Source organism: Leguminivora glycinivorella, chromosome Z (assembly GCF_023078275.1).
Source record: "Leguminivora glycinivorella isolate SPB_JAAS2020 chromosome Z, LegGlyc_1.1, whole genome shotgun sequence".
NCBI lineage: Eukaryota > Metazoa > Arthropoda > Insecta > Lepidoptera > Tortricidae > Leguminivora > Leguminivora glycinivorella.
This window is the reverse complement of record NC_062998.1, coordinates 6,537,396-6,555,696: the sequence shown is the minus strand read 5'-3', so window position 1 is coordinate 6,555,696 and position 18,301 is coordinate 6,537,396. Positions and strand designations below refer to the sequence as shown.

At 37.0% G+C, this 18,301-nt stretch overlaps 1 protein-coding gene across 3 annotated transcripts in view; it reads left to right on the top strand.

Annotated features, from left to right (window-relative positions):
- The window catches only part of LOC125240805 (aquaporin AQPAe.a), a 147,202-nt gene that overhangs the window by 16,298 nt on the left and 112,603 nt on the right, over positions 1 to 18,301 (top strand). The window contains exon 2 of one of the 3 annotated variants that reach the window (XM_048148913.1): positions 15,898 to 15,954. The exons of 1 other annotated variant lie outside the window; for it this stretch is intronic. In XM_048148913.1, the coding sequence (XP_048004870.1) occupies positions 15,898 to 15,954 (57 nt within the window). Of the gene's footprint in view, positions 1 to 15,897; positions 15,976 to 18,301 lie in introns of all 3 variants that reach the window. One more of the 3 variants, XM_048148912.1, reaches the window with a different exon arrangement.

Sequence of the window (18,301 nt, the reverse complement as noted above, 5' to 3'; positions counted from 1 at the left end):
TATCGGGCATATTTTTTTATTATTAGTGTTCCCATAGTACGCAGGAGGTAAATACCGGAGAAATAAGGTTTTTGATTGAGTTTTTTTTCGTATAATACAAAGAAAAGTAAGTCAATTTGATTGAAGAATGTTTTATACGTTTTTTTAGTAACTAATCTGGCAATACATCACAGTGTCGGAAAGAGATAGAACATAGGAGTAAAGGTGAATGAACCTGGCTTCAACTCATTGGTCGGCACGCAAAATCCATGGTATATAATATTCTTGTTGGAATGTCAAGATATAGTCTATGGAAATAGTCTATGCTTGAGTGTGTTTGACTGCGATACAGTGTCTGTTATTTATATGACCCGAACAGCTGTTAAATGGATTAGTTCCTGGCTGGTTAAGATGACCACTGTCATTAAGACAGCCGTGTTGAGTTGGATCCTGAGAGGAACAGTCAGTTAGATTTGAATTGGAAAGTATCGCAGTCAACTGCACTGCATTCTTTAACATATTTTGGTATATTTCTTTATTGAGGCTTTATTCAAGCCTCCAACATCAGAAGTGGTCGTTAAAAGGCGGAGGCAAAGCACCACGATCTGCCAGACCTCTCCCTTGGACCTGTTCCCACAGAATCATTTAAAAATAAGTTGTTTCACGCACGGACCATTGTGCATATTTTGGTAATGGTAAGGCTACATCTAAATGTACGGATCAGCTATTTTATGAAAATCCATCCGGTGAGTTCTAGCATGCTCGCATGTTTTATATAGAGAATATTAATTGACTGAGTTCCATTTCTCATCTTCTTGGTGGTTACCACGGTGGTGAAGGATACCAGAGGCTTCCTAAAAATGTGCATGTGATACGAGCAAGTACATACGAAAGTCGTCTGTTTATTGTCCCTAAAGTCAAACTCTTACCATAGGGTTTTTATTTTCCATGACTTCCGATAATTTAGTACATTATAGACCTATTATTGTTAAAAAGGTTACGAACCTTTTCCTTCATGTACATCATGACAAATCATGATTACAAACTTAGTTGCCTAGCAACTGTTATGTTGGTAAACAACTGTCAAAACATAAATGTTATATTTTAAATAGAAAAGTTAACAAATAAAGATTTTAATTACAGTTCAGGTATGATCCATGACATTACAAACTGTGTTGGTGCTTACATCTAAAACTTGTCATGCTCGGATGAAAATTAACATTACAGGTGAACCTACTTGAGCGTAGTGTCCTCCGGCAGCCCGGACCTTCACGGGATTCACCTGGATGTATATCAGACAGACACGGCGACCCACGAACCAAGCAAATGTATGAGCGCACGTAGACCTGTCCGTCTTCTTGAAGTGTAATTAAGGGAAGGTTTCGTTCTACTTTTACGTGTATTTAGGGGTACACTGACGACAGCTTTGCAGGAAGTTACGGCAAGAATCTTTGATTATATTAATAAATCACAAAATTCTGACCGATATTTCGCCGTAAACTATGCATAGAACTATACTTACAACAATTGTTGCCATTTTGTGAGCTTCGCTTCATGTGCAGCAACAAAATACTATTGCTGTTGATTAATTTCTACATTAAGGCATAAGTAAATTTAGTTTTTCCCACGATAATAGCGCAACCCTCAACAGTAAAGTCTATACATGCCTCGCTTGGTTACTTGCTTGCTCATACTACTCGCGTGAATATGGTTTCGCGCTGACTTTAACACATCACGATTATCAACTCCATTTTAAAGTATGTATGAATTTATTTACATTCAAAATGAACCCTTTAACCATTTTGACGTTTGACTTACTCATTCAATTTTAAACTGTATTTTTCATAGTAGAGATGTGTTTACATTTTACATATGATGTCAAATATCTTGCCGCTGCTGATTAAACAGTTCAGAGGCTTGAATCTGTCCCATTGGCCAGTAGGTACCAGAAAAACGTTGTTGAAATGGAATTTTCAAATTAATGATATTGTTAGAGAAGAATAAGCGAGGTTTAAAATCATACAATATCTAAAACTACGAGGTTGAAGTCAACGCCATGAAAATATTAACTACCTAGTTTGTTTTCCAACCAATATTATTTGCACTTTAATATTTTTATGATTGTTGAGATGTGGTCAAAATTCTGCTGGTAGGTGCGCCGTACCACACACATCCTTAGAAAACAAATGACTGCTTAGTATTCATACCATATAAACACAATTCCAGGAAAGTCTTGCTATGGTAAACAGAAGATCTGCTGCCGCTACTATTACTTTAGCTGCATGCTGCACGCCGCTTAAACTGTTTAACTTCGTGTCCGGTTGGTGTTGGTGTGGAGACTTGGTTGAAGGAACGCTCCTGTCCTGCTGACGATGCATTGCACCTGACAGATTTGGTGAGCCGTTTTCATGTTGGTGACTTTTTGATAGCAAAAATGTTTTAGTTAACACGCAGACAATATTAATGGCTAGTATGAAAAAAAAAATGAGAATAATGCGCTCTTTTAATTCGATCGGAATTAGTACATTGGCTAATTTTGGTACGACTATTGAAGAAGGAATTTATCAACCTTTGTTTTTCATATATTTGAATTCGTTACAACCAAAGCAGTAAACTGCCTTACTGCACCTGACTTTACGCTCTTTTGCTATAAATTGCAATAACATCACATACTACAAAAAAAAACATCTTAAATGTGTTGCGGGCTTAGCCGAAGTGTCAGTCGTGAGCGCTGCGCGGCAATCGAAACGCATCAGTCTGGCTCTGTCGCGCCGCTGCAGAGGAGCGATGGAGAGGGCTGACTGCGATGCGCTTGCGAAGCGTGAGCGATTGTGACGTTGGCTAGGTACCGTGCTGACAGCGAAACTGTATCTTCTTTCTCTTCATTTCTGCATTTGATGTATTAAAGTTGTTTTTGCGCTAACTGCGGCGGGCACGACAACTTTAAATGCCTTTGTTCATGGTGATCACTTGATCAGACGACGACAATAAAGATAAAAGAAAAGTAAAAAAAAAAACGTACCTCGGAACCATAACTACGAGTTAAGCCCTGATTCGACCCTGTTACGGGGTATGACGGATTGTGCAAAACTTGGCTACACATTTTGCTCTGACAAAAATCCTCTCTATCCATTATCTTTGAACGATATTTGCGACATTGACGCCTCTAACACAAAAAAAAAATTGTCTATCTTTTGGTAAGATTGATGAATATGACATGACATACTCTTAATTGAGATGATTGCTCGACATTGATAAACAAAAATTTAAATAGAGCCGTTCACTCTTCATAACGTTTAAAAACAAAAAAAATACGTAGTTTGTTTACGTGAATTGGCACTAAAGCGATTGAAGCTAATGTGTTGTATAATGTGTAAAGCTAACATTATTAGTTTTACGGATTCAGATATGAGTTTATCCAGAAATTACTAAAGCCTAGATTAGGTATTATAATACCCGATCGACTCCGTATTATAACGTTTCTTTCAAGCGATATACATAGTTTACATATGTTTGAATTTATTAGAACCGTCTTGATGCCAGTCCATAAAAAAATGAAGTGTGTTTAACTTAACATTTAAATGCGTAATTCTACGGTTATAGTATAATTACTTGACGATTAAATGTACTTACCTCCTGAATTGCGTGATTGATATTTTCTTGGGCTTGAATCTTGGCAATACTTATAGAAGTTTGGACACTGAATGCAAGTGTCGAACGTTTAATCTCATTGCTGAATTTTTTTCTGCTTAAACGCTTCGTTCGCACGTCTTCACGCTCTTAATTTTCGCATACAAAAAACGGTCACATGTGTGCAGCGCGGCGTACAACGGCTTAAAATGCAGCGGGTTATAAGACTACCTTCATTCGATTTTTTTTTTCTTCTCTCCCAAGGGGTAGGATGAATGGAAATCAAATCAAGAAAGTCAAATAACAACGTTGTCAATTACAATTATTATTTGTTCTCTGTTTATTTAAAATGCCCAGCGATGACAATGAGATATAAAATGACAACGTTAGTTTTTAAATAGCTATTCTAGCATAGGTATACACTTACTAAAACAAAGGCAATCGAAGAAATCCTGGCTCCTTTATTACTAGGTCCTGAACCGCGACGAGAATGCGATTAAGCACATTTGCCATATTTAAGTTGTGTTTAATAAGGTGACATTTATCACAGTAGAGTATGCGGATAAATGAAAATACTCAATTCAGTACACAATCAATAGTCTTCATTTCAGGAACAGCATAGAAGATAAAAGCCATGTATCTACTAAGTAAAAATGTTCACTATTCACATTTTTAATGGAAGGATGGATTAACACTTTCACTGCAGTAGGGGTCTTTAGACTTCTTACGAAGTATACATACTTTAATTGCCGCAACGAAGGTGTTAAGAAATTTATATTAAAAGTTATACTTTCAAATTTCATTTTAGGTTTCCAGTATTTCTCTCTATCTCTCTCCTTGTTAACTCAGAATCACTTCCGATCTTATGAGAAGAAAATAATGATCATATTAAATAGTTAATTAATGCAAGTATTGATGTGCTCACTGTACTTTTAAATCGCATTTCTATTCCGTTCAAATATTACGATGGATGATATCATAAAGTTCACGTCGTCGAGTGTAAAATACTGACCAGTATTACATAACAAAAAGCGTTCGTGAAAGATGATTGGTTGCATATGATTGGTTGAATAACAGCATTGGTTAAACGAGATATGAAAATACGACTTGATGCGAAACGGATTTAATTTGAAATGGAACCCAGAGGATGTATATTACCGGTCAATTAGATACCTTTATGTACATCACGTTGCGGGGTAGGTACAATGGTGGACCGGACCGTATATAGTATGCTGTAGAACAGCTGAGCCGTGCTATCGTGCATCGTTTCGAATAAATGCCTTTTGAGTGCCTAGTACCTAGTAACAACGGAAGACAAAAGTGATAGAACACATTAGTACCATTAATTGGCAATCGGTTTACCAACAATAACATCCCCTACATTAATTTAAAATGACACATAATACCACATCCAACTAATCTAGATGGTGACGATACTGATGAAGCATAGGCTGAATCAAGTTCGCAATGAGTACTTCAATAATGTTCCTGTACCTTCATTTCATACATACATTTTTGTGAGTTTCCCGTTGGTGGTTAGCCAATGAAGCGCATTGCGGGTTGCGCAATGTGGGCTGTGTGCCGTGAGTTTCCCGTTGGTGGTTAGCCAATGAAGCGCATTGCGGGTTACGCAATGTGGGCTGTGTGCCGTGAGTTTCCCGTTGGTGGTTAGCCAATGAAGCGCATTGCGGGTTACGCAATGTGGGCTGTGTGCCGTGAGTTTCCCGTTGGTGGTTAGCCAATGAAGCGCATTGCGGGTTACGCAATGTGGGCTGTGTGCCGTGTGTTTTTCATTGGTCGTTTTGGCCAATGATGCAGATTGCGGGTTACGCAATTAGGGCATTGTTTCATTTTCATTAGTCATTTAAAAATGGTTATTGCGAACTTGTTTTGGCTTTTGCACGTATGATTATAGTCAGGATAACCGAGTGGATGTGTACTCCTGTACCTAAAGTGTTTACTTGTGCGGTCCTGATCGTATTCTCCACACGCGGACGTGTGGAAGGTCAGAATGGCCGTGTCGCAGCATGACGGCTGCGGATGTTGGAATGTCAAGATATAGTCTATGGAAATAGTCTATGCTTGAGTGTGTTTGACTGCGATACAGTGTCTGTTATTTATATGACCCGAACAGCTGTTAAATGGATTAGTTCCTGGCTGGTTAAGATGACCACTGTCATTAAGACAGCCGTGTTGAGTTGGATCCTGAGAGGAACAGTCAGTTAGATTTGAATTGGAAAGTATCGCAGTCAACTGCACTGCATTCTTTAACATATTTTGGTATATTTCTTTATTGAGGCTTTATTCAAGCCTCCAACATATTTATTTTTATTTATATGAGCCTAGAGTGTCCCACTGCTGGGCAAAGGCCTCCCTCTTCCCTTTCCATGTATCCCGGTCCTGACCCGTTTCCCACCAGTTCTCATCAAAACCTAGCTATACCTGTTTTTTTTTTAACATATTTCAATGACATTACAGATAAATCCAATGCGTCATGAAACTTAAAAAAAAAACAGTAAATAAGCATGGTCGCGCGATAAATGATAAAACATCAGACTGAGACTCTTACATTTTGCATTTTAGACCAATTGCGACTGCATCGCAAAAATCAGCCCCGTATTTTCATTATTTGCACGTGTTTCTCTCGTAATTACCTACTGGGCCCACCCAGTAGGCCTAGCATATGATTGCCGCGGGAGTATGTCGCCGCGAGATAGATCACACGTCTCCTTCTAACTGTATTAATGACATAAGGACGGGTAGTCTATCTCGCGGCGACATACTCCCGCGGCAATCATGTGCTAGGCCTACAGGACAGCGTTTAGCTCGTAATTCTGACTGTGCATATTTTGGCGGTGGCGAGACTTACGATAACGATAACATGAATACAGGCTGTAATTTATATAACCGGCAATATTTAAGGTACAACATAGCTTATACAGAACCCAAAACTATTTCAGTGACAGGTTGCTAGCCCATCGGCTCAGTCGACTTCTACGACACACACGAGAAGAAAGGGGGTGATGAAATTCTTAACCCGTCTACACAAGGACTTTGGTTATGTAAACATAATACCTATATGCATAAAAAAAATGTTTTTGTAAACGTTTTAGTTCCATGCATTACTCCTCCTATGGTAGGCCTACCGCGAACCTTGTTTGACATGTTGCCCTTCAAAATAGCACACGTACATGCTTTCAGGTTTCCGATGCGTAAGCGTCTTCAAACTAGCGAGCGATTTCTTATTCATAAAATACGGCTCGACACTGGTAGATGGGCAATTTTTTTTTTCAAAGTTGTTCACCCCTTATAATTTATTTACCAAATACAAGTAAAATGGATTAAAGGATTAAAATTAATATTTAAAAAAATATTATTGTAACATGGGTATTTTTTACGCGATTCATGCTCAGAATCGCGAGGTCTTTCGATCCTGATAGGAGAAAAAAAAATGTCCCAAGATTTCCAAACATTTTTCAAATCTTCCATTCCGTTACCGCCATACAAAATATATGAAAAAATTGGTAACGGAGTGGGAAAAAAACCTTGGGACACTTTTTTCTCCTATTAGGATTGAAAGAGCTCGCAATTTTGAGTGGAAACCACATAAAAAACACCAAATAACAAAAAAAATGGGGAGATAAATTTGAAAAAAAAAATGGCCGAGATGTGACCACTCTATGTCATAAACAATGTGTTGTGTTACCCGTGTGTTAGTCCGATTAACATCTAAATAGGATTAGATTAAAATACTACTAAAACTGATTTTGATGGTATCTGAACATAGTAATTGATAAAATATGATGAACGAGCGAGCGTTTATTTTTAGTTACGTGTTTGTCTCGTGATATCCATGTCATATCAATTTATACGTCATATTGGTATCATAATTATACATTCCTTACACTATTTTTACTACAGGATGGCTATGGCTCAGAATATGTAGGTAAATATTTTTTTAATACAGTTGCTCAAAAAGAGCCCATTTTTTGGCTGTTTAGCGTGCGAGAAGTTGGATTTTACACACTAGTGCGTAAAGAGTATGCGTTCCATTTTACGACTACTTATACCGAGCTGTTTTAATATTAGTCTAGTTTACTAAGACGGAATAAAACTATAAACATACTATTAAGGGATTAATATTTAAGCACGTTCAAAAACCTTAATATGTTACGCGATTTGTCATAATTATTTAATGTTAGCTATATACATCGAGGCATAAATGGGTCGATTGAATTAAAATATAAGTATATACTAAACAATCGTCCCAACAGACAACGACATATATAATCTACAAATACTTATATACATAGAAAACATCCATGACTCAGGAACAAATATCTGCGTTCATCACACAATTAAATGCCCTTACCGGGATTCGAACCCGGGACCGCGGCGTAGCAGGCAGGGTCACTACCGACTGAGCCAGACCGGTCGTCAACTCCGTATAGTCAGATAAAGTCTAACGCCGTGTCTTGCGTGGGCGACGGTCGCCATCGCATCGTCTACTTCCATATCGATAAGGTTTGATTTCGTATGCGTCGCATCGCCGTCGCGCGACCATCGCGCGACCGTCGCCCTGCGTGGGCCACGGCGTAAGAAAAAAACGTACCTCAGTACCATACAGAAAAAGGTACGGTGGCCGAGATGGCATTACACCTTTGGGGTACGCTCAGCTAGATGGCGCTAATATTACTATTTGACATTTTAAGACATATCATATATGTTATCACATACATACAAATAATATGGGCCAAATTGTTTTCATCCTGTGTCGAGAAATGGCAGTCTAAGCACCGTGATTACACATTTTAGTTTGAAATTATTCCCTATAATATACTCGATCCTCTTTGCCACAGTTATGATAATTACTTATAGCAAATTCTTCACTGTAAATGAGTGTTTATAATGCCATATTATACAAACGGGTGACTAATATTGTTTACCAAGTATAATAAATACAGTTTTAATCATTGAGGTATCTTGCGAATGTGTATCATGACAGATTTATAGTTGTCGGGAGTCAAAGAACTATACTTGTCACTTGGTGTGATTACGATACGACTTTCTACAGTACACTTCATTTTGCAATTAAATACTCCAAATGTTTTTATTTTTTGACGACCGGTCTGGCCTAGCGCGTAGTGACCCTGCCTGTTAAGCCGCGGTCCCGGGTTCGAATCCCGGTAAGGGCATTTATTTGTGTGATGAGCAGAGTTATTTGTTCCTGAGTCATGGATGTTTTCTATGTATCAGCAGCGGCTGGTCCATACAAGCCGATTCCCACTGGCTTGCCTAAAATTGATTACTAGTAAAGTACCTAATGTTGAGGTAGGTTTTTTTTTGCTCAGTGTTGCTTAGCAAAAATTTTCACCAGCCGCCACTGCTATGTATAAAAGTATTTGTATATTATGTATAATCGTTGTCGGAATACCCACAATACAAGCCTTCTTGGGACTTCGTGGGACTCGGTCAATCTGTGTGATAATAACTTATAATATTTATTTATTTTATTATAATACATATGTATTTCTTGTTCAAATAAATGAGGAATACTTAATAGAAACATTCTTGTTTAATCCTACATACTAAGCTCAAAAATATATATTTGTACTTCTACACCGTGTTATTTTTGTACTCCGTTATATGACACGTCGTCAGGCTCATTAACAAAACCGTCTGGTATATCGCTTTTTGTTAAATTAGAAAAAATTTGCATTACTATTTCTCAGAAACTATCTAAATGTAAAAGTCGATTTCTCAGAAACTGATGAATTTATGATAACTGAAAATGCTCTCTGAAAAGGTACAAATACAAAATTAAAAAAAAGTACTACAATATATGAAATATACATGCGTTTACTATGAAATGCATTCAGATATAAATAAATGTATTTTTTTACAGTTCTGCTGCATATATATTTCTTAAAAACGATCTAAATATAAAATGGATTTCACAGCTCCAGCGTACGGCACGTTTGAAGTCGAACCCGACCATATAGTGGCCGCGTTGCCGCTGAATCGACCTGGTAAGCGCCTGCCACTTTCGACTTTAAACCTTAGCATGCGTATGATCAATAAAGTGCCTTGCCTTTATAGGCATGCGGGATAAGAAATATTTTTAAAATAAAGAAAGAAATACTTCGATTTTTTTTTAACCTAATGCACCCACAACAGCTGCACGGGAAGCATGGTCGCGCGATAGACGATAAAATATCAGGCCGTCCCTATCGCACTTACAAATTGCGCGATAGGGACGGCCTTCTTTATCTATAAACATAGAGGAATAAGTAAGGGAAGAGTTGTAACTCCATACATCAGTAAATACAAGTTCTTTGTAGCGACATCTAGCGTCATCCACGCGTCAACTACCGTAAATTATCAGTACTGCTATGTGTCAATAGATGTCGCGACGAGCAAAAAGTCTAATGCTCAACAATTTTAGGTAACATTACAATAGTATTAATCAGTACTCTGTTTTCAATTCCTTCTGCTTGTAATATAAGTTGTAAACTGTTTTAATATTACATTGCAGACGCAACACTGTTGGCACCTAGTGTCGAGTAATAGTACTGATAATTTACGCTATTTGACGCGTGATTGACGCTAGATGTCACTACAAATAACTTGCATTTCCTGATGTATGTCGTTACAACTCTTACCTCTATGTTTATAAAGGCATGCGGGATAAACATATTTTAGAGGAATAATATTGGCGGGAATAAGCTGATTATCGGCCAAAATAAGTATTCTAGTAACTTGATAGCTCAGCATTCGTGAATACCTAATAGTTTAATTTTGTCCGATGTGAATAAAGTATCAAGTAATTAATTAGGCAAGCATTTGTAAAAATAAGATTAAATCGAGCAGAAGATGTCGTTCAGTAGGTATACGTTGACAATTCTAAAACCCCCGTGGGTCCCCTGTAATTGCTTGAGCGTCGATCATTATCAATTTGTTGACCTACTCGCAATTGCAACCGTCCCCGATGGGGTTACGTACGGCTGGCTTTAAATGATATAAAAAGTAACTGCATGAGCATCACGGAACAAAGTATTAAAAATCAAATACTGTAAGGTGCAGCGGGGCAAATATCGACTGGGGGGCAAAAGTAACTGGTCCATTTTTTCCATGTTTTACAATGTTTGAATTATTAAATAGACTAAATAGAGTGTCCACCGGTTATACATGGTAGGCGTGTTCAGCGCATACATGTAGAACTCAACAACATAGTGTAATAAGTAGTGGAAAAAATGGATTAGTTACAATTGCCCCCCAGTCGAGATTTGTCCCGCTGTACTTTATAATATTGTTCGCTAATGCAATGCTTTATGATGGGGATTATAAACATGTACGATTTGGACAACATAAATACACCGTGTTTTCTTTGTTTTCCGTTCGACAAATTCGACAGATCGTTACGCTTATTAATATATTAATACTGGTAATAAGTACTTAGTCTTTGTTAAATTCGAAAAATATATTTTCATCTTTTCATACATAATAAAATCCATACTAATATTATAAATGGGAAAGTGTGTGTGTCTGTTTGTTTGTCCGTCTTTTACGGCAAAACGGAGCGACGAATTGACGTGATTTTTTTAAGTGGAGATAGTTGAAGGGATGGAGAGTGACATAGGCTACTTTTTGTCTATTTCTAACGCGAGCGAAGCTGCGGGCAAAAGCTAGTATTATTATAATGGGAAAGTGTGTGCGTCTGTTTGTTTATCCGTCTTTCACGGCAAAACGGAGCGACGAATTGACGTGATTTTTTATGTGGAGATAGTTGAAGGGAAGGAGAGTGATATAGGGTACTTTCTGTCTCTTTCTAACGCGAGCGAAGCCGCGGGCAATAGTAATAAGTGTGATACCATTAAGAATAACATTAAAGTTAGTGTCAAGTATCTGACGGCACTTGTCAGAAATTAATACTAGGAAGTCTAGGAAGTTATAAATATCGTACTATAATTGTTTAATAATAAACCATTAAATTTATTAATTGAATAACTCAATAACAGTAAGAATTAAGAGATTGGTTTATCAGAGAAATTAATTGTAATTGACCTAAAAAAACCTTCCTTTAAAGTTAACGGAAATTAATAAAAAAACCGGCCAAGAGCGTGTCGGGCCACGCTCGTGTAGGGTTCCGTAGTTTTCCATATTTTTCTCAAAAACTACTAAACCTATCAAGTTCAAAACAATTTTCCTAGAAAGTCTTTATAAAGTTCTACTTTTGTGATTTTTTTCATATTTTTTAAACATATGGTTCAAAAGTTAGAGGGGGGGGGGACGCACTTTTTTTCCTTTAGGAGCGATTATTTCCGAAAATATTAATATTGTCAAAAAACGATCTTAGTGAACCCTTATTCATTTTTAAATACCTATCCAACAATATATCACACGTTGGGGTTGGAATGAAAAAAAATATCAGCCCCCACTTTACATGTAGGGGGGGTACCCTAATAAAACATTTTTTTCCATTTTTTAATTTTGCACTTTGTTGGCGTGATTGATATACATATTGGTACCAAACTTCAGCTTTCTATTGCTAACGGTTACTGAGATTATCCGCGGACGGACGGACGGACGGACGGACGGACAGACAGACATGGCGAAACTATAAGGGTTCCTAGTTGACTACGGAACCCTAAAAACAGGTTGTATACCTACCAGTGGCGCCTGGTGAAAATTTCTGCTAGGCAACACTGAGAAAAAAAGAAACCTAGGTACCTTAGGTACATTAGGTACTTTATTAGTAATCAATTTTAGGCAAGCCTGTGGGAATCGGCTTGTATGGACCAGCCGCTGCTGATTTACCTACACATAATAAGTATGTTTCGTTGTAGTCCGGCCTAGCCATGATCTTGAATAACGTATCTACATAATTATATAGATTGAGAACACTGTCCGGTAATAATTGATAAAATTGACATACAATTTTACTGACACATTCCGTCTTGTTAAGGCTGGTGTTAAATACGCGGAAGTCTGTTGTCAAAATGGCGTCCGTAATTTAGCACGATATCGATATTATTAGGCATTGAACGAGCTCAAATAATATTACTTTTGGTAATTTCTATATGCAGGTACATATGTTTATTAAGTTATGAATTTCATACACGTTAATAACGGATCAGATTTAAAATAAGAGGCATACCTCAATAGGGAACCCTTAAGCATGGATTTTGGTTACATCCTATACTTTTACGGGAAAAGTCTACACTCTGACATATTCGCTAGCGTCTTCACAATATGCATTTCTCGTACTGACGTTGGTAAAAGTGAGATGCACTGCGTTTCATTTAATACAATTATAGTGTTAAAGTCTTCATAAAACTCATGCTGAGGTTACAGTTCAGTCCCTAACGATGAGCCTTTCTCGGTAATTACGTATTTATATGGGGAAAGTTACTTCCCGGGAAGTATTTCCCATACATACAAATCGGGTAAATTACCGTAAGTTACCGAAAACGACACGTCACTAGTCCGGTTTAAGCTTGGCGAGAGTCCAAACTTTACCTTAATCGGGGAAAAACAATGACTGACATATTAATTATTGGCCGATTTACCAAGTTATTACCTGTAATAATAACTTGCGGTTTTTGTAAACTCATTATTCTGAAAAAGTGTTACAACTGGTGACCGGATTTGCCCGGGGAATCATTTAATTATCCTGTTTATATGTCATTAACGGTTTTCCTGTACGGGTAGTAAAATATTTACGCACTTAAGTCATCGCTACGGTTGCACGAAATGAAATGTGGTTTTATTGATATTAGTAAAGAATTGCTCAATGTCTGTCTAAAAATACCAATAATAATATAATATTTTCATCGGAAAAAAAAATAGAATATGTTGGAACAGCGGAGATGAAATTTTTAGTTAAAATAATGGATGGATAAATTCATGGAAAATCAGTAATAACAACGCAAAAATATTTTGAACACTGTCAAGACACAAGACCTTTAGGTAAATTAAATTGCAATTATAAACAGCTACTTAAATTATAAGCTACATAAAATCAGTCACCTTTTACTGTCTGTAAGTAGTTAGTTTTACTACTCATTAGAGGTACCTACCCTTACATTTTAAGTACCTAACATATAGTTATAGTTTTATTTCTGCACTTCGGTGGTCCGCTATCCTCTTTGGACCAAATGCTCTAAACGTTTCGATTACGTCACGTCACACACATTCAATTTACAACTGAACGAAAATAAGCGAAACGCATTAAAGTACTATAAAATATGTCATTCTATTGTTATTGGCCATTAGGGCATAGAAAGAGGGGTAATATATTCTGAAGAATTATACTGTCGCATTTTATTTAGATATAACTATGCTATTTAACTTATTTTTTATTATTAAATGCCGCTATTCAAGACAAATGATGTAGAAAGTTTTGGAAAAAGACTTAAGTAATAATGACATCACATCAATTACACTTATTTAAAGATTTCATCATACATACGTACCTATACATAGTTGATAAGTAGTCAGATTTAGGTAATACTAAGTGAGTGAAGTTCTATAAATAAATAAATAAATATTGGGGACACCTTACATAGATCAACTTAGCCCCAAACTAAGCAAAGCTTGTACTATGGGTGCTAAGCGACGATATACATACTTAAATATATAAATACATACTTATATACATAGAAAACATCCATGAGTCAGGAACAAAATGTGCTCATCACACAAATAAATACCCTTACCGGGATTCGAACCCGGGACCGCGGCGTAGCAGGCAGGGTCACTCACTACCGACTGCGCCAGACCGATCGTCAAATCTAGATACGTCTATAATGTCTATATCTAGCGTTGATCATAGGAAATCAGAGGGAAGGATGGAGCATATAATTATGTAGAATGAAAATGAAAACGAGAGCATTGCGAGCTTAATTATGAGAAAATTAGATATAGGTTTGAGTTGTTGTACGAGATGATCGCTTCATAAGTCACTTTTGCTCCTACCCTCTTGTTAGAACGGGACATGCATGACTACAGGTGACAAAAATACGACCATGCATAGACCATAATCACACGGGGATCATTTTTGTAGTAATTCTAGATCGTTGTAAGATTCTTATGGTAATTTTGCTGAACTCGTAAGGTTCGTGTTATACTTTTGACCGCCTGTCCCTGATCAAACTACGGTTGCAGAGATACTGGCGGTCTTGCGTTTGATAAAGATGAACGACATTTGATAAACAAAATCCATGAGAGATTCTGTAACGCAAAAATCTTGTTGTAGGATGTTTATTCTTTCATTGTTCGGCACATATTCCTGACCGAACTATGTTTGCAGACGGGTCCATATTGGCTCATATAAAATTATTTGTTATAAAATATTGTTTATACCGATTTGTGCTCCGAATGATCATTTCTCATAATTTTACTTATGATAATTTTGTTTCATTATTATCAATAGTACTACTATCACTGTTCATAATAATCATTTAGTCGAAAATTTTGAATCATAAATTCTATACAAATATTTAATAACATTCATAATTTTGTGTTTAAGAAAATCATTCATCATAAAATTATTTAAAAAGTTTTGGGGAAGTTCTATGAAGAACTTGTGCCATTTATAGAAGCGCGCTTGAAGCTTTTACAGTGACATATACAATTTAAATTAAAAATTCGTTTCTGGTTCGCTCATGGTCAACCTAACACGCTCCTCCTCGCTACGCTCGTCATCGCACCTAACTGGACTGTCACATGTGATGTTTGTTCTGTTAACAATAATATAACGATAAATTATATTACTCGCAATCCTTATAATCAATTAGTATATAAACATAAACTTTAGTATAAAACGTATTTATGATGAATGACATTATGAACATAAGTCATTCGAAGTTACGATAGTTATTAACATAAAATTGTTATAAATAATGATCGTTATAATGTAAAATTGTATGAGAAACATTTTCGGACTACCAAAAATCTATATAACAATTTTATATGAACTTTGGCGCACCCTTTGCAGACGCATCTAATTCTTGGGTACCTACCTACTTCCTATATTTGTGACCCGTTCCTGACCGAAATATATTTGCAGATATAATGACGCCCCGGTGTCCTTCATTACCACATTATATATAAGACAAAATACTTGTGAGACTCCGACAAGGAAAAACCTTGTTAATATGACTTTTATTCTTTCGTTGTTCGGCACATTCCTTGCTACATTCCTGACCGAAATATGTTTGCAGATGCTTCTAATTTTTTGGGTACTTCCTACTTTTGTTCTTGTTCCTGACCGAGTTATGTTTGCAGATGTAGAGACTGGCACGCCGGCGCCCGAGGAGCCTGCCCCAGCCAAGCCGCTGCTCGGTAAGCCGCATGGCGACACGGGTCAGCACGATGCACTTTTGTTTCTATATGTTCATGGACCGTTGCTGGACCTAATGCAGACATTCTGTCTGTGAGGAGAGAGAAGAGTTGGGAAATGTATTGGCTCTTTAAGACGCTACAGGAGCGAAAATGCTAAAACGGAAAGGACCCCCTTTCAATTTGAGAATTTCAGTTCTATATACTAGTGTTATTACTAGATTTATCGAAAAAATTGTCCATTCAGAACAACTCAGTTAAAAGATATTGCGAAAAAATCTTTGAAATCGAGGTTCCGCTCTCGACTGTTTCTTCCTTCAAAACTTAATCCATCGTAACGAGATTTGAGGATCTAAATAACAATGAAATAATCTGTGTCGTATCGTTTAGTTTTTTTGGCTAATTGTTACCAATTTTGAATACCACACCTTATTTTGCGCCATAATCAATAAGGCCGTTTTTGGAAAATTTTGATGGGCTCTATCTTTAAAACTCAGAGAGGAAATAGTCGAGAGCGTTTGTAAGGAAAATTGACCCCTCCTGTATCTTCTTAAGTACCTTCGGATTTAGTCCTCGTGCGTCGGGCTTCGCCAGACGCCTATTTATGAGGACGTCGAAGACATCCGGATTTATATCCTGTACTTCACGTATTGACGCTTACACGACTCTTCTCTTTTCGCACAGATTATCACTCCTCCTTTGAGGATATTGTTCGCAGTAGGCTCCTTAAGTCTTCAAAAAAGAGGCCATCTTGTACTCCGTGACAAACGATACGCAACAATTTTTATCACTATAGGTTCGTTCGCCTCGGAGTAGTGATTGGTTATTTGTGTAAGGGATCTGTTCAGAGACTGCGTGAAACGAAAATGGAAGGGAAATGTCCATTTTTGTTTTTCACAGTACTGGACATGGGACCGTAGTCAAGATTGTAATCATTTGTCGAAGTCGTCGAAGAACATTGACCATGAAAAGTAAAATGGTATTAAAATGTATGCTATTTCTACTTTTCTATTGACGTTTTTCGATAAACGATGAATATTTTGACTCAGAAGAATATAGTACCTTTAGGCAGATCTAGTTTCTGACCAAATTAATAAATTAATTAATCGTGAACGATACAGTCAAGTTTTATATGAACCGGCATAATGTATTAGTAGAGTTCAGCAGTGTACTATTTTCTTATATTCAGCAACGGTCCTTCGGTGATGTGCGTCTAAAACATGGGATATGCCCGCTTAGAATGATGTCGGGTACGATTTACTGTTATAATCACCATTTATAGATGAGGGTCACTAAACAAATGTGCTTAGCAGAGGAAATAATAGTTTTGCTACATCTTTACTGGCATTATTTTAATAAATCAGAGGCTTCGGATACTTTGAATAATCTAAATATTTTTCTAGCATTTTTTCGATACTGCCTACGTACATTAATTGACATCGGTGCAGAAAACAACTTTTGATTTTTAATATTGCAATTTAATTTACTCCCGATTTTCATGTTACTTATTCCGATTTTCAGTTTACACTGTAGAAAGGAGCCCTTTTCTCATCTAAACTTTGTGTTTCAAAAATACCGCTAACAGTACGCACATTTTTAGAATTGTTTAAAAACTTTGTGACCTCATTACATAAATGGTGATTGATAAGGCTTGATGGGGTGCGTTCTCGTGCACTTTCGTGATGTCCTACTGTTTATGTCGTTTGATAGTGACCATCTCTTTAATACACACAAGGTCGTTAGGGTGACCATCTCATTAATACCATTGGTGGGCACGTAAGGTTTAGGGTGACCATCTCTTTAATACCATTGGTGGACTCGCACAGGTCCTGAAATCGTTGGAACTTATTATGCTCTCATTTTCCTGGATTCTCATTTCTCTGCCTACATCTATCGAGAGTTCCCATGAGATTTCTTTTAGCAGTTTTTGTTAATTGGGCCATTTTTTTCAAAGTTGTCCACCCCACTTTTTTTGTAACATGGGTATTTTTTTCGCGATTCATGCTCAGAATCGCGAGGTCTTTCGATCCTGACAGGAGAAATAATATGTCCCAAGATTTCCATACATTTTTCAAACCTTCCATTTCGTTACCGCCATACAAAATGTATGAAAAAATGGTCACGGAATGGGAAAAACCTTGGGACACCTTTTTTTCTCCTATTAGGATTGAAAGAGCTCGCGATCCTGAGTGGAAACCACATAATAATTTCCAAATAAAAAAAAAGTGGGGTGGACAACTTTGAAAAAAATTGCCCAATTACACGAGTTAAATACACCGTCACCAAAAGTGAGATGCTAATGTAAATAGCAGAATCTTCTGGAAATTTGCGAAGAAGAATAGTCAGGGGA